Source organism: Podarcis filfolensis (genome assembly GCF_964270895.1).
Source record: "Podarcis filfolensis genome assembly, chromosome: 9".
Lineage (NCBI taxonomy): Eukaryota > Metazoa > Chordata > Lepidosauria > Squamata > Lacertidae > Podarcis > Podarcis filfolensis.
The window spans coordinates 59,555,428-59,573,318 of record NC_139610.1 but is presented as its reverse complement, the minus strand read 5'-3'; the positions used below and the strand labels follow the sequence as shown (position 1 = coordinate 59,573,318).

The 17,891-nt window shown below is 41.9% G+C and overlaps 1 protein-coding gene across 4 annotated transcripts in view; it reads left to right on the top strand.

The window, feature by feature from the left end:
• The window catches only part of LOC310742250 (melanopsin), a 48,429-nt gene extending 31,197 nt beyond the window's left edge, over positions 1-17,232 (top strand). For all 4 annotated transcript variants that reach the window (XM_083571429.1, XM_083571426.1, XM_083571428.1 and 1 more), the window contains 3 exons: positions 7,077-7,251; positions 14,310-14,456; positions 15,842-17,232. In XM_083571429.1, coding sequence (XP_083427555.1) covers positions 7,077-7,251; positions 14,310-14,456; positions 15,842-16,240 — 721 coding nt within the window. In that variant the 3' untranslated portion in view covers positions 16,241-17,232. The remainder of the gene's footprint in view (positions 1-7,076; positions 7,252-14,309; positions 14,457-15,841) is intronic.
• Positions 17,233-17,891: the final 659 nt, after the last annotated feature.

The following is a 17,891-nucleotide window of genomic DNA, read 5'->3' as shown; positions in this document are numbered from 1 at the left end:
CATTGGATGGTAAAGAGAACGTATTACTTGAATCACTGCACTGTGAGTGTTTCCTTCCATTTGGATGTGTGTACACTCATGGGCACTCATTCTGCAGAATAGAGTTCCATGCTGGGTATTTGGTGAAGAGTGTGTCACAGACCTTGCAAGACCAGGCAAATTCCTAAGTATAGAAACCTAGTAAGCTTCTAGCCAGGCCATTGGTCCATCTAGTTCAGGGGTCAGCAAACTTTTTCAGCAGGGGGCTGGTCCACTGTCCCTCTGAACTTGTGGGGAAGTGGACTATATTTTTTTGGGGGGGGGAATGAATTCCTACTGTATGCCCCACAAATAACCCAGAGATGCATTTTAAATAAAAGGACACATTCTACTCATGTAAAAACATGCTGTTTCCTGGACCGTCCACGGGCCAGATTTAGAAGGCGACTGGGCCGCATCTGGCCCCTGGGCCTTAGCTTGCCTACCCATGATCTAGTTCAATTTTGTCTACACTGGTCAGCAGCAGCTCTGCTACACTTCAGGCAAGAGGCTCTTCCAATCCTACCTGGAAATGTGGAGGACTGAACCATCTGCATGCCGGGCATGTGATCTAACACTGAGCTAGAGCCCTTCATTAAGATACTTCACTAAGATTGTACACTTCACTCCTCCCTAGTACAGGGCTGCACGATGGCCTGGTGCATACCTGTGATGTAATCAGAAAGCCTAGAAGCCTTGACACCCATCAGCCTTCTCTGCTTCCCTATGGCGTGGTCCAAGATAAATTGGGGCAGGGAGCAGCACTTTGTACCATTAGGTTTATACAGTGGTACCTTGGTTCTCAAACGCCTTGGTACTCAAACAACTTGGAACCCAAACACTGCAAACCCGGAAGTAAGTGTGGCAGTTTGCAAACATTTTCAGAAGTCGAACATGCTCCTATTTGAGTGTTATACTTCTGTTTTGAGTGCCACACTTCCGTTTTGAGTGTTACGCTGAGGTCTGTCTGTTTTTGCTATTTATTTTGTGTTTTTGTTTTAGTGGCTCTTTTTTTGTTTTGTTTTTCTGACTGTGTGGAACCCAGTTCAGCTACTTATTGATTGATTATGTGACTGCAGTACATTGTTTATTGCTTTAATTTTATGGATCAATGGCCTTGTTAGATAGTAAAATTCATGTTAAATTGCTGTTTTAGGGGTTTTTTCAAAAGTCTGGAATGGATTAATCCATTTTGCATTACTTCTATGGGAAAGCGTGCTTTGGTTTTGGAACAGACCTCCGGAACGGATTAAGTTTGAGAACCAAGGTACCACTGTATTAGGTTCTAAGGCTCTGAATGCTTCTGTAAGGATCATGTGAATATGATTTGAAATCTTTTACTCCAGTTTGCTATCGCTCCTTTTTCAGTTCAGCAGCCAAGTCTGGTTAACAGTTAAAGACAAGTAATTTGTAGCGTTGAAACACAGTAAAACTGAGTTTTCTGCTGAGCTTGAAATTGCTTCTATATTCAGAAACTAATGGATTCTGTTAAAAAACTTTACAGTTCAGGTATCTCCCTTTTAAACTCCCCCCCCCCCCAAGGGATGTGTTCCTATTTTCCCAGTTGCTGGGAGATTTTTGAACACAGAATCTTTACTAGCCCAAATACTGCAATGCATTTTTCTCCCATTTAGGGAAAAGCAAGTACAAGAGCAGAAACTAGAGGGGCCTCCATTATTCTTAACTCTTTGCCATGACTAACAGAAACAACATAAATTGTGCGCAACAAGAAAATATATGCATGTTTGTTTGAATTGTATATAGAATTGGTTTGCCTTGGTGTGTAGATATTTTTTATTCTTTTTTATCGCTTTAAGTCGAGAGTGGGGAACATATGGCTTGCAGACCAAACTTGGTTTTCCAGGGATTCAAATTTGGCCTTGAAGGGCATTTTCCTCAAACTGCACCTGACAGAGATACAGCTGCCAGTGCACAATCAGAAGCCTTAAAGCATGGATAGGCAAACTAAGGCCTGGGGGCTGGATGCAGCCCAATCGCCTTCTAAATCCGGCCCAGGAATCACCGTGTTTTTACATGAGTAGAAAGTGTCCTTTTATTTAAAATGCATCTCTGGGTTATTTGTGGGGCATAGGAATTCGTTCATTTTTTTTCCTTTTCAAAATATAGTCTGGTCCCCCACAAGGTCTGAGGGACAGTGGACCGACCCCCTGCTGAAAAAGTTTGCTGACCCCTGCCTTAAAGTGTGCTCCGAATTGTTCATTGGCAAAGGAAAGCAAGCTGCTCAGCATCTGGTTGAGCTGAAGCCAGGTGGCTTGGTTGCACAAGCAAGTTTCCCATTGGGAAGGTCGCTGTTGTGCTGAGGTGTTGCTTGCAGGCATGGAGTGGTTGCCCACTGTAATAACAGGATGATGGACTAGATGAGCTATTGACCTGATCCAGTAGGCTCTTCTTATGTTCATAAATGGTGTGTGTGTGTGAGAGAGAGAGAGAAAAGGAAGAAAGGAAGGAAGGAAGGAAGGAAGGAAGGAAGGAAGGAAAGAAAGAAAGAAAGAAAGAAAGAAAGAAAGAAAGAAAGAGATTCTGATTCTGTCACAAACAAACACTGGCATTGCACCATCTCCAGAGTTATTAGATTCAGTTTCGTAGCGTGGGTTGTCAGCACCCGGGGCAAGGCAAGTAATTTGCGCCCCCTAACCCGTGGATTTGCGCCCCCTAACCCGTGGATTTGCCCTAACCCCCAGATGTTGCGCCCGGTGCGGCCGGCCCCCCCTGCACCCCCCACGCTACGCCACTGATTAGATTCAAGGACACATAACTCTTTTGAATCATGGCCAATAGATAAATGACTTTGTTTTACTTCTGTTTTACTAAAAGGAAATGCTGCATAAAAGTTTTAAACAATAGATACTTGATTCTGCCACAAGGTGGCAGCATAAATCATTTGTGTGATTTTATCCTTGGCAGCAAAAGTAACCACTTAACAATCTTTTATAAAAGGTTTGTAGTATACTAACAGCATTCTGTGACACATAATGGCCATTCTTTTCATCACATGTTTGGGTTAATTTCTTCGTAACTTTTTGTTTGTTTATCAAAGCATTCATGGATTTCAGAATGCAAAGTTTCTTAAATTTGGGTATAGCAACAACAACAACAACAACAACAACAACAACAACAACAACAGTAATAACAATAATTTATTATTTGTACCCCGCCCATCTGGCTGGGTTTCCCCAGCCGCTCTGGACGGCTTCCAACAAAGATTAAAAATACATTACAATGTCACATATTAAAAACTTCCCAAACCAGGGCTGCTTTCAGATGTACCGTTTATTTACGTTGCCATCCTATATTCCTCTTAGGCCAGCTGGATGGATGCAGGATTAATTGAAACATTAAATTTGAATTGTGAGAGCTTGATATTTCCTAAAATGTTCGGCTGATTCTATACGTATTGACTGATGCATCCTAGTTTTATTACTACTGATGTCCCACAGATTCCTGCGGTGATTAAGCAAACAATCAGTTGCAGAAGTTCAGCCTTTGGGCTTCTCTAAACAACCTATGTATCCCTTATTCATCCTGATTTGTTTCCGCAAAACTTATGTGGAGATTAGATTATATCATATCTTGTCTTCCATTGAGCATTTGTTCTGGTGTGTTTGTGGGGCTATTATGAGACAACGATTATTCTGCACTCATCATGGTTTGCTTGCACGTTGTTCACTTGGTCATTTGTTTTTCCCACACTTTTTGAAGCATTTCCCCATCACATTACAAACCACAAAAATCTTGTTCTTTTTAAAAGGGGTCTTATTGCACTTTAACCCTCTTTAATTATGCAAACCTAAAGTTATGGTATGTACTTGAATCCCTTCTGTAAAATAGTGAGGCGCTCTTGTGTTTTTACTCTATTCCATCTCCCAAAGAATCAGGGCATGTAACTATAGTTACCGCAAAGCCCCTTAAAAATAAATATTGGGATGGATCTAAAGGTCTCCTTTCACTCACAGAAGAATTATTTTATATCTTGAGCTAGAGGGGGTTGCACAATACAAGTGACAATCTCAGTTGGCAAAGCATGAGACTCTTAATCCTAAAGTTGTGGGGTTGAGCCCCACGTTAGACAACAAGATTCCTGCATTGCACGGGGGATGGACTAGATGACCCTTGTGGTCCCTTCCAACTCTACAGTTCTGTGATTCTAAGCTCTGCCTGTGCAAATGGAAGAATAACTTGTTTATGGAAGAGACACGTGATAGCACTGTGTGAATAAATGAGCTCAGAACAGGTGTAGAGGGGAGAGAGGCTAGTTACATAGACTCATTTATTTGCAAGCAATTCATACTCTGATATTTGCATAAGCCATTCTTCTGTTAGTTCTGATTAATGAAAAATATGTAAATACAGTTGTCTGGGGGCTTGTTCCCAAATGGTGGGAAGAGGTTAATTTGTCACTTGACTTTGTTGGAATGAAAACCCACCCCACAAAGAACTAAAGACACACTCCGTTCCATGCACAGCCAGCAGTCAATTATTCTTTAGTGGCTTACAGACCATTTTTGCCTTCACTGTAGAATGGTGCAGTGGTTAGAGCGCCAAATTATGACAAAGGGAAACTGAGTTCCCTAGGAAGCCCACTGCATGACGAAACTTCCTCTCTCAGCCCTGTCCTCTACCTCACAAGAGCATGAAAGGGAATGCTAAGCATGTATGCTGCCCTAGGGCTGCTTGAAGGAAAGCTTGAGATTAAAATGAAGTCAATAAATAATACGTGGATAGGAAGCACAGGAAATGTCATTGATAAAAAGTTCACGTACAAGTTCATTCTGTTTCTGTAATGCCCAAGGAAATGACTGCTTTAGATGAACTTAATTTTAAAAAACGTGCAAAGTAAGAAATAGTGATGTTGTAGTCCTGGGAAAAAAGGGGTGTATTATTCATACACCTGACATATTAAGGTAACAAAGCTGTGAGCAGAAGCTTTGTTTGTTTTGTTTTTGTAGATGAAGTGTAGCTCAGTAGCAGAGCATTTGCTCTGCATGCATAAGATCTTTGGCTCAGCCTACAGGTAGAGCTAGGGGCATGGGTGGTGCTATGGGTTAAACCACAGAGCCTAGGACTTGTTGAACAGAAGGTCAACGGTTCAAATCCCCGCAACAGGGTGAGCTCCCGTTGCTCGGTCCCTGCTCCTGCCAACCTAGCAGTTCGAAAGCACGTCAAAGTGCAAGTAGATAAATAGGTACCACTCCAGTGGGAAGGTAAACGGTGTTTCCGTGTGCTGCTCTGGTTCGCAAGAAGCGGCTTAGACATGCTGGCCACATGACCCGGAAGCTGTACGCCGGCTCCCTCGGCCAATAAAGCGAAATGAGCACCGCAACCCCAGAGTCGGCCACCACTGGACCTAATGGTCGGGGGTCCCTTTACCTTCACAGGTAGAGCTGGGAACATCCTCTGCATGAAAATCTTAGAGAGGCATAGCCAGTCAGACTAGGCAGTAATGAGCTAGATGGACTAACCAGGGGTGCCACGTCCTGTTTCACCCTGCCTTGCCAACCACCCTGCGAAGTGGCAGTGGCTGCAGTTTCCAGCACCAGCACTGATTGCCAGCCAGATCTCATGGGAAATGGGTGGTGGGGCAGATAGTGGGTGCCCTTAGGGGCTTCCACTGCCCGAGGTGGTTGCTTCACCCCACCTCATGAGTAGGCTGGCCCTGGGACCAATGGTCTGAACTCAGCATATAGCAGCCTCCTCATTTCCTAGGTTTTGGATGAGTGGAATAGATAACCACCAGCTTACGATGCCTTGCAAAAATTAAAGATTTTCCTGCCTTTTGTTCATGAACAGTGGGGTATGTGAATGAAACAACATACATGTTGGTGATCTTAGGTGAGATAGCCATGCAGTGGAAGTTGCTCCCAGTACCAGTCACCACATGGAAGCCAAGTAAGGTTCAGATAGTTTAATGCTGCAGAAGATAAGGCTCAGTTCTGGATGCAGATATAGACAAATAAGTTACAGCTTGTCGACTTTTGCAAATGCAGATATATACAAGTACAAAATATATCTGTTGCTCTAAATAACTCTTAACAATTCAAGATGTAACACTGGACAAGTAATAGACTCAAGACAGACTTACCCACTCACTACTGAGCTGACATACATTGATCACAGATATAGTCAAGGCATTGCCATAGCAACTGGCTCTACTGACCATGCACCTGAGATTAGCTCATCAATGGGGTAATTTATGCTCACGAATGAAATTAACCTCTTCTCGTGTCCAGTTACTCCAACAACACCCACCAAGGAGTCACAGCCACACTGAAGTTTGTTGTTGCACTTTGATTTTACTGATTCTGAATAAACAAGAAACAATACAAGTTAGAACAATATGATTTCTAAAGTCCCAGTCTGTTTCAGCATATTCTTATGCTTTCTTCCACCTTGTAGATGTTGGGCCTCTCCAGATTGGCAGCTTGCTCCCGCTGCTGTTTTGTGGATGCATTCTTCCACATGTCCTTGATGCAATAATAGCGCATTTCTGGTAGATTCATAGTGGCCCACCATCCATGCATCATACTGGTTTATCAGTTGTTCTTCAGTGTATCCCTAGTTATCATATTTTTGCTGCCTGGCTGGGCACTCTTGCATTGTAGCACAACAAAAACAAGGCAAAAGGAAATCTGGAACATTTCTGGTATAAAATGTTTCAGGAAGAAGTTACAGGACTGATTGGAAATGAAGCAGTATGTCTATCATTTTCAAGCCTTTTTCAGCATTGTAAAGGGGATTGCATGTAACACCCCCTCCCACCCACCCACACAATACCACCACCCGCAATACTGCCACAAGAACAAATAATCATGAATAGACAATAAAAAGGACTTATGGAGATGCCTATAGTCTTTGAACTGGCTCTTATATAAATGGGGTTAAGAGAACCAAGACTTAACTCTTTTCTATACCATGCAGCTGGGTCTCCTGAAGTGTGCAGTCTGTTGTTTCTTTCTAAGTATTCTCCAAACTCTGTTTTCATTCACTGCATATATTTTTTTGCTGTTCTGTTTCACAGTATTTTTTATTATGTCTTTTAGGAGAACTATTCGAAGTGCTGTCCCTTGCTTGAGATTCCTTATACGGATCTCACCAAGTGATCTTTCAACAAGTTCTGTGAACGAGTCGTCATTCAGGGCTTCAATGTCCAGCCGTCACTCTTTTGCTGCCAGGAACAAGAGCAGTTGTGTTTCTTCCATTTCTGCAGCAGAAACTGTAAGTTTGGCATGGGTGACCGTCTCCCAGGTCTTATCCTTTTGCTTCACATAAAGGTGGCAGACTAAACCGCTGGATGGCATGCACCAACCCGAGTTCACTATTAGAAGGAGTGATGATAGGAAAACTCATATTCATTAAGCACTCCCAAACCTCATTGAGAATCCTTGGGGTCCCTTCCAACTCTACAGTTCTATGGTTCTGTGATATTGGTGGTAGAATCAGACATGTGCTTCATTTTATCCTTTAAGCAGCCACAGGATTCCTTGCTCCCCACCCCCTTGCAAAAAGGTTAGCATGGCTACACACTCACACAAACACTTACATTGCAAGGCTTTGTGTGCCTGATAAAGTTTGTCTGGTTAAAAAATCAATCTGTGGGGAAATGGATTGACGGGGAAATAGACTGATGACTGGGAGTCGCTGCCAAGACCACAAAATACTGGTCCTGAAAGACCGACATTGGCTACCAGTACGTTTCTGAGCACAATTCAAAGTGTTGGTGCTGACCTTTAAAGCCCTAAACGGCCTTGGCGCAGTATACCTGAAGGTGCGTCTCCACCACGATCGTTCAGCCCAGACACTGAGGTCCAGCTCCAAGGGCCTTCTGGCGGTTCCCTCACTGTGAGAAGTGAAGCCACAGGGAACTAGGCAGAGGGCCTTCTCAGTGGTGGTGCCCGCCCTCTGGAACATCCTTCCATCAGATGTCAAGGAAATAAACAACTTCCTGACTTTTAGAAGACATCTGTAGGCAGACCTGTTTAGGGAAGTTTTTAACGTTTGATGTTTTGTTGCTTTTTAATATATTCTGTTCGGAGCCGCCCAAAGTGGCTGGGGAGACCCAGCCTGATGGGCGGGGTATGAATATTATTATTACTATTATTATTTCACAGATTTAAGCAGCATACAGCCTTGAGACTCCTTTGTTTGCATATACCATCAAAAAGCATCCTTCCGTTATAGTTTTCCCACAGCAAACAAAATGAGGGAGATTTTGTTTTTAAAAATGAATTACTACAAGAGACTGATTGGTCAGTGAACTCCGGCAGTGAAGCTTCACATTGTTCATGGTTTGGAATAGAAATTATCTTAAGAGGAAAAGGGGTTATAAGCTACCCAGTTATTCATATACTGGAAACCTGTATATGGGCTTACTGGTAAAATACTGCAGGGCAAGTTCATTAAGAAAGATGTGTAAAAAAGAAAAAAGTTGATAGTGTTCATAAAGAAAATATGAACAGATCATTATCTATCAAGAAAAAAAGTTGTATAAAAAAACACTTTGAGAAATAATTGCAGTTATGAATAGTTTATAAATGAGTGGTCTTTAGAAAGTTTTAAGGATTGTGAGCTTTGACTGTGGTTCTGCACTAGGTTGGTTTCAGTGGCTCTGTACATAACAGAGTGCAGGATTACAATGCAGATCGGCTGAAATCCAAGGTTCCTGAATCCTAGAATTTAAATACACCCACTGAGACAAAGCTGCACCAATATATACTGATACAGTAGGGATGTGAGATGATTTCTCTGTTTCAAAAAAACTAATCTATCAAAGTTGTGGCATATTGTGATAACTTATCAGCCAGGTCCGTCTTAAGGAGAATGATTGCAACACGAAGGCAGAATGATCACTTGCCAAGGTCGCTGGAGCCTCTTCTCTCACCATAAATTATAGACCAACCTGCCGTAGAAATTGCTGCTCTAAAATGATTTCTTACAACAGACATGGAGAACCATTGGCCCTCCAGATGCTCTTGGACTGTAGCTTCCGTAATTTATTTTTACATGTGTGTGTGTGTGTGTGTGTAAAAATAAATTACTGAATGAATAAGTTTAATGAATCTTGCTAATTCATTAAAAAAGAACAATTGTACATAAAAACAGTTTTAATCTCTGAACGCACCCCTGAAGATACAAACAGATCCACCATAATAATACAGTGCCTCTGATAACCCCTCCCACTGTGTCAGTCCAGGAGGATACCATGGTCAATGGTACCAAAGGCCACTGGGAGATCGAGCAGGGTCACAGTGTCCCATTCCTTTCATAATAAAGGTCATCCATCAGTGGGGCTGATTGGAGTTGTTGCTTGTCTAGAAGTCATTAGACTCCATCTTAGATATAGCTAGGCACCAACATCCTGCAGGTTCTGATTTCCTAAAGGGACCCCTGACTGTTGGGTAAAGTCACGGACGACTCTGGGGTTGCGGCGCTCATCTCGCTTTACTGGCTGAGGGAGCCGGCGTACAGCTACCGGGTCACGTGGCCAGCATGACTAAGCCGCTTCTGGTGAACCAGACAGAAACGCCATTTACCTCCCCCCCCCCCCGAGCAGTACCTATTTATCTACTTGCACTTTGACGTGCTTTCAAACTGCTAGGTTGGCAGGACCAGGGACTGAGCAACGGGAGCTCACCCCGTCGCGGGGATTCAAACCGCCGACCTTCTGATCAGCAAGCCCTAGGCTCTGTGGTTTAGACCGCATCCCATTCTGATGTCCTATGCAACCTTAAAGCCCAATTCTAAGCATCTTTACTCACAAGTCAAGTCCACTGAATTAAATGCAATTTCTCTTTCCCAAGAAATGGTATATAGAATTGTAGCTTCCAGGGTTTTTTGCTCTAATTCAGCATTTGTTCTATGTGTGATAGCTCCAGAATAGCTACCAACAAGGGGCATATTCTACATTTTCTTTAAGAAAGAGGGGTGTGTTCTTTTAATATATTCTTTTGCTTGTGGGACTCAGGTCGCTCTGTTTAATTTAAAGGGGACTGGCAGGAAGACATCTGTGCATGAGGATAAAGGATCACACAGAGAATTAGGGCATTTATCTGCAGTGACCTGCCTTGTTATGAGAATCAGTGAAAGTACTTTGCCAAAATAAATTATGGTAGCCATAACATGGGCTGCTTGAAGAAAAAACTTCCGGGGTGGCGCCATCGGTAATGGCGGACTCCCTCTGAATTGGAGGGACCAGCTCCGCATGAAACGGGTCTTTTCCGCTACAGCGAAGCGGGGATCCTTCTGGAAATCACAGGCGGATGAAGCCTGTGACCGTGGGACTCGGCGGGCACCCTTAGCGCCCCCCCAACCTGCAAAGGAACCCACTAACGGGCTCCGAAGCGACGAGGGAGAAGTGGCGCGGTGCTGTGAGTCAATTGCTTTTTCTGCGGAGCGAAGCCGTATAGCCGTTACCAGAGAGCGCTGCCTTTTTCCTGAGACAATTTGGCATCTAAAATAACCACCTGTGAGTACTGAAACACTGAATAATTGGACTTGAATTAAGAACTGGCGAAATAGAAAGGAATTTGGACTTAAAATTTACCCTAATTTGGTACTGAAACGGGAAGGTCTAAACAGGAAGTCAGCCTTCCGTTTCCTTGTAGCCAGAACAAAGCAAAGACAACGTAAACTAGAGCTTTGAAAATCACTTTTAAAGGATTGGCTTTCATCATTTAAAATCGCTGAACCCCCCTTCGGCAGCAGGAGAAGAAGGGGGATCTTTTTTGGGCTGTTTAAACCTGCAGAAGTGAGTTTAAAGCAAAGTAATTTTCCACCGTCCTGATCCTGGAGCGGGGTGTCAGAATTGACGTTTGAAGCTCATTGACCAGAAACAAATGTCCCTGACAGATAGTTAAGAGAAGAGAAACATAGTGATTCCATTGTTTCCTTTCGCATTTTAAAAGAACAAATATGGACAAAATATCACAAAAAAGAAACTTTGTTGCTATTGTTATCAAAAGAAAGAACAACTAGAAGCTTTCCCCCTAGAGGGGGACTGTGAAATTGTAACTAATCCCTGGGAGCTTGCAGCTGTCTCAGATTACAACCATGGGAAAGGATTTGTGACCTTGCAGGACAATGTCTTCAGAAGCACTGTTGGGTGCTTTCTGTAAAATAAATGCCCTATTGGATCAGTTAAGCCAGAAGACGGATTTAATGACCAATGTGGCCAGAACCCTTGAACAGGTAGTGGGAAATTATATGGAACCCACCCAGGAACTAAAACAGGAGTGTGCCATGACAGAACAACTGAAAGAAGAGGATGTTGCTGAATCTTGGGCGCCAGAGACGGAGGGAGCAGCGGCCCAGCAGGAACATAAATTTTTGGAGTTGACAAATGAACTTGGAAAAAACCAGACTTGGAAAGATAAAGTTTGGTTAGGTTTGGAAATGGGGGGCTGGATAGACCCCCCCTTTACAGGGAGATTTGGACTTTTTGAGTCTGGCAGTGGGCTGTCTGATGTCTGGAGCTGTGGGGGCTCTCAATTTTGGAGGGAATCTGGAACATGTTTTTAAATACCATATGGAGTCCAGTCTGGTCTATGGAAAAGGGGCTGATTTGTTGACAAGGGTCCAAAACATTACCAAGCTGGAGTTCCCGAGAATGAAAGGAAAATATGAAGAAGAGCTGCGGAAGGGACATGGAAGAGACTTGAGGGCATCGGATATAAGGTTACCAGGTTAATGTGCTAGATTAATAGGTTAAAAAGGACTGACAAAGCCCGGGACCAGGAGGAAGGGACGCTGGATGAAGATTGGATTGTTTTTTTTCTTTTTTTTATATATAATTAAGATTGTTCTATAAAATTAATGAATGTTAGAAAAATGTTGAAATGAAATTACTTGGCTCTTGTAAAAATGTCTAAAGAATTAGGTAAGAATGTTATGGTTAGGAGAAGTTGGTAAAAATAAGATTTAAGTTTTAAACTTTAAGGTTTCTATATGATAAGATGAAAATAGAATTAAGGTAATGTAATGACAGAATATTATGAATTAAGGAAAGGATTTGCTGCGATTATTATTAATCAGGATACAAGAAAAGGGAGGAGGAGGAGGTCAAAGAAAGAAGGTATTGAAAGTGGGGAATCTGAGAATGATGGTTTTCTTTTTTCTTTTTCTTTTTCTGTCTTGTTTTTTCTTTGTGTGTGTGAAACTTTTTTTAATTTTTTTTAAAAAACAAAACCTTTTTTCCAATAAATATCATTTTAAAAAAAAAGCAGTCATGCACTTAACTACTTTATTGAATTTCTTTCTATTATTTCATCCTATACTTAATTTTCTTTCCAATCACCAAGCATCAAACGAGATTTTAAAGTGTTACACAAGAGTGTCTTACTCCATGTTTCTTATCCGTGCTCAGGCCTTGTAAAACATGTTCCCTTTCATCACAATGGATAATGTTTTAAGGTCTCAGTCTTGTCTAATCCTTGCTCACAGGGTTCCAATAAACAGACTTACTGGTGCAGCTCTGTTTTTAAAGCTTTTTGAGTCAAGCATCTGTGTTGTATTTCAGTCTAACGGCATACGTTTTGCATAGGTAAGATCTTAGGTTCAATACCTGCCATCTCCAGGCAGAGCTAGGAAAGACTCCTGCCTGAAACCTGTAGAACCCCCACCACTAGATGTTACTGTGGGAGGAAATATAAATATATTAATCCCTGTGGGCCCACATATGTAGGTGAACAACAAAAGAAAATGGCCTAGATTCAAAATGTGGGGCTTTGCACTTTCTCCTGCAGGGAGAGAGCTCCAGCAGCAGAGATTAAATTTACAAAAATTAAGCAGCAGTATAGCATTATGAATATAGGTTGTTCAACCTTTTTACCCCATTCAGCTGCACATAGCAGCTGACCTCTATCCTACCCCTCTCGCAATGTGCAGACCACACACTGTTAAGTATGCTTTACTTACAGATTCAAGGTCTTAGTCATGCATTGTTCCATGCAGCAGCAAGGATAATACAAGCAAAATACTCTTGGGTAGACAATACAGAATATAGTTCTAAACAGGTGCTGTAAGCTTGGGAGCAAGCTTACAGATGGCCTCCTTCATTGGTTGGTTACATGATGCAGAGAGGAAGAGAGAAAAAGGAAGAGTAAAGAAGCTTCACTTCCTCTCCAGAGGTGAGGGCACATGACCTATCTAGCAGTGCAACTCTGTGTTCCTTAATCCCCTGCTGCACTAACCAGCAGTCATGCATGGTTATGTTTAGGGTTGCTATATTTCAAAAAGTAAAATTCCTGACAACTGCGTTGAGCTTTTTCTATTTTAGGAAGACCCCAAACATTTAAACTACAGTTCCCATGATTCTTTGGAGGATGCTTTAAATGTATGGTGTGTATGTAATCCTGGTTTTAGTTTTATGGGAGGTGGGGAGAGTTCTTCCTCATGCTACTCAGTCTGCTTTTTTTTACTGTTCATATTTATATCTTACTGTTTACATCCTCTGTGGATGGTTCGATTTTTGAACTAGAAATATGCAATATATGTAACTCCGTACTTGCTGAAAGACCTGAGGACCCAGTGTGTTGTAGTGGTTAAGAGTGGTGGACTCGTGATCTGGTGAACCAGGTTCGCTTCCCCGCTCCTCCACATGCAGCTGCTGGGTGACCTTGGGCTAGTCACACTTCTTTGAAGTCTCTCAGCCTCACTCACCTCACAGAGTGTTTGTTGTGGGGGAGGAAGGGAAAGGAGATTGTTAGTTGCTTTGAGACTCCTTAGGGTAGTGATAAAGCGGGATATCAAATCCAAACTCTTCTTCTTCACTTCAGCAGACACATTTCATAGGGAAATCTCACTATCCTACGAGGAAAGGTTGATGGAACGTATTGTGCTTAGTCTACAGAATAAAAGATTGAGCTGGAGTGGGATGAGTATATGATAGTATTCTTAAAAATGTAAGAAAAGCCTGCTGGATTAGGACAATGACCCATCTGCTCACGCATGTTTCCACACCCTTGCCAAATCTGCTGTAGAAGCCCCACAACAGGCTTAGGGCAAGTGCAAGGGAAGTCCTGCTGCACAAGTGTAAATCTTTCTGCTGGTGGTGTGGCTGCTTAGCACTACATTTGATACAAGCCTATGATTCTACATTTCGGTAGTTGAACACCTCATGTACCCTTGTTCCCAGTGTAGTGCAAGAGCGATTATATATATATATATATATATATATATATATATATATATATATATACACACACATATATCAGTGGGCAAGAGGCAAAATTGCAGCCTATTGATTGTTCGTGTATAAACATCTCAGTTTCCTTTTTTAGACTTGGAGTGACATGGAGCTTGAGCCTGTGGAGGCAGCCCATAAGAAACAGCAACCCCATCGAAGCCGCTCTTTCTCAAAACAAGCAGAAGAAGAGACTGGGTTGCTCCTAAAGACCCAGAGCTGTAATGTGCTGACTGGAGAAAAGGTTAAAACAGCAACCATTTTTAATTCTCCTTAATAATAAAGTGACTGATCCTAAGCATATGTATACAACCTGGACTCCGTTCTCCCTGATTATTCCTACCCAGCCCATTACAGTGATGTCCATATGTTACTGTATTAGAAATGGTTTACTAATCCATTTCAGTATGCTTTTGTCTTGTGTTGCCCGAAAGGGCAAGGCAAAACATATTATCCAAAAGTCAAATCATATGCTCCTCCATATATAGGTGAGTCCAACAATCATATTGCTTCTCCATAGTGCTTTGATCTCCAACATTTCCATTCTCTGTAGTTCATTTACTGAGTTTGCAGTAAAGTTAGCTTTACCTCCCATCTCCTTCAAATCCCATCTTGGGAATTGATACAAAATGGTGGGACCTGCTTTCTTTTTTAAAAAAGAAATCTTGTCTTTGAGGGGGAAGATGAAAAAGAAATTCCTATTTCTCACTGACAGTGGGAGACTCTGGCAACTTCCACCTTCATGAAACTGAAAAGGGTGAGTACCGAACGCATCATCCATTGATGCAAAGAAAGGAACTGATGGCTTGTTGGCCACAGTTCAGTGTCATTTTCTGAAAGGTTCCTTTGCATAGTTGGAAACTTCAGGCAATGACATTATGGCCCGTGTGCAACTTGCACACATTGAATCCAATTCAGGTAGCGCTTCTGCGTTCCTTGTTTCATTTTGCCACAAAGGTGTAATGTAGATTAACAGTAATTATATTCATTGTCTTCTTGCGTCTATATTTCCCATACAGGCAACTCCCACTTAAGAGAAACAAGTGGGGGCCCCATAGCAGATAAAGAACCACAGGAAGAATGTTTAGTTTCAAAATTCCTGGGTGAAAATTGCTCTGCTGTCCTCCAAAGTTTAGCCTTGACAAAAGAGTTAGTGCAGTTCAGCTTCAAAAGTTGTTTTTTTAAAAAAAAGAAAATAGAGCGAAAGATAAAGGCTGGTATTCATCTTCCCATCCTTTCTATCTGTTTATTTTATTTGATGAGATTTATTATATTGCTTGGATAAACAAAACCCTCGGGGGGGGGGATCAAAAGTTTTAAAGCAAACATAAACAATAAAATTTCATGTCTGGGGTGGCATTTCTAAACTGAAAACAATGCAGTGAAGACAATCCCAGGATGTTAGTGAATATTGCACAATTGCACTCAGTTGCACAAACATTGTTGGCCCCATACACTCCCAGAGGCCAAAAAGCAGGGGTTGCCACTGTCAGCTGAATGGGCCAACTGAATATGACAGGTATGTAAAATATGTAGCAACTGTTCTGGAAGGACTGTGTGATTACTGCTGAAGAAGGCTAAGTATACTGATTACTGATTCTCTCCCCATCCCCGTTTTCTTTGTCATAGGTTGCATTGTCCTCCATCAGTCTGCATGACCCGTTTGAGAGATCGTTTGGAGAGAATGCCCCAGAACTGCTGCTCAAGCCCAGTTTTTTGAGAACTTCATCTCTTCCATTTGGCTTGAATAGTAGCAGCACAGAAGAGAATGCAGACACTTCTGACATGGAAGTTCAAGAGCAGGAAACAGATGGAAGCCTCAACTCATTAATGAGCCCCACCATCCCACAAATAGTTATCGTTTCTACCTCAGAGACCACCCTCTCTGAGGGGCAAGATGAGCTGGAAAATGGACAGGCAGAAAATTCCGGTGTATTATTTTCTCCAGGAAAGAATCACCTGTTGGACATAGGAAGGCTTAGCCCCTCTACCAACCTCATTGAAGCAATTGAGAAGCTTCTGTCCTAAATATGGAAAAGAACAACTATTTGGTCTTTTTGCTGCTTCTTTGCATTATTATACCAAAAAAGGGGGGGAGGACCCACATGAAGAACTCTGAGCCTTGTAGATTAAGCAGATAACTTTATAAACATATTTTTTTGTAATGCAATCTTTAGCCCTTCTTGAATTTTATGCACTTTGCAGAAGCAAAACAACAGCAATAGATGCTGAAGGCGCAAAGCATCCATAGCGTAGATAACAAGTGTTTGCCAACCAAAACACCTAGTAAATATTTCTCTGTATCTGTATTCAGGATAAGTTTTCATGCTTGTAATACCTTTCCAAGCAGTTCCATTGCTGGAGTGCCCAGCAACCACAAGCCCTGCTGTATTTCCAGATACTAAGATTGGTTCTGGAAAGAAATATCAGCTATGCGTTCCTCAATAAACCTGGGGTCCAGGAATTGGTCGTTCTCCACTACTTTAGCCACCAATTGAAAGATGGTAGATCAAGTGGAGATGTTTGAGGTGGCACAAGCAGCCATTGCCTAGCAACCAGAAACCAGTTGACTTTTTGTCCTGACTCAACACAACAGCTAGTTTGCCATCTGTTCTTTGTAACTGAAGCTATGACTAGAGGAAGAAATGAAAGTAGCAAGAAGATGAGCAACCCTTAAGACTAAACTTCCCATTTACTCACAGGTTAAATGAGCCCACTTTGAAAACAATAGCCCTTGGGAATGAGGCCAAAACTATGCACAAGAAATGTAATATAGCATAGCACTTGTTAAGTCCAGATGTAAAGTTCAGTGTCAACGCTTCTCAGTCACAAGGGAAAGTGAGACTGTTGTGCAAAGCTAATGCAGTCATTCCTGTCTTATCCCCATAGGGTGTCAACAGTGGCAAAAAAAGTCACCTTAGGTTGTGGTTAACAATATGTGTCAATAGTAATGAGCTCACTGTTGAATTCTCACAATAAGCTTTACTCACGAATAACAATAAAACCACTTAACTGCTCTAGTACAGTTGTCTCTTTAGGATTGATTGCAAGCTTTTCATGTTTCCCCTGGGAGCTTTTTTTTTTTAAAAAAAATAATCCACAGATTTTGCTCTAAACGAAGAAACAGGGACAACTGTCTATTTCGGCCTTCAGAGCTGCATGAGAAAGATGGAACAAAATATGGGTGGCCTACAATTAGTTACAGTTCTATAACTTACAATAGTAAAAGTGGAAATTTATTGGCTGTATACGTATAGGCATCCATAGGTTCAGAAACAATATCTGTTTGGATCAGTAATTCCCAAATGCGGTCCAAGTATTGACAGAGTTGCCAATGTACTTATCACTAGGGAAAATATCCTATAAAGCTGCAAACAGGTCTTTTATCACTTATACAGTGCTTTTTTTGGGTAAATAATAATAATAATGAGGTGCTGGTATTCATATTTTGGATGCCAGCACAAAATAACTGGCATGGGCAGCAAAAAATAAATAAATGCTGGTACTCTACTGTGAATACTATCATGAAAAAGCACTGCACCTATGTCGCTATAACTTTATTGTGCACTCTGGTTCTTTGATAGTTGACAAAACGGCAGCGCACCTTCAGCAACTTTGCTGTGCCTTTCCCATTCCCTCTCCTAAACTGGATAGATATATGATTGTGCTCACTTGCAGT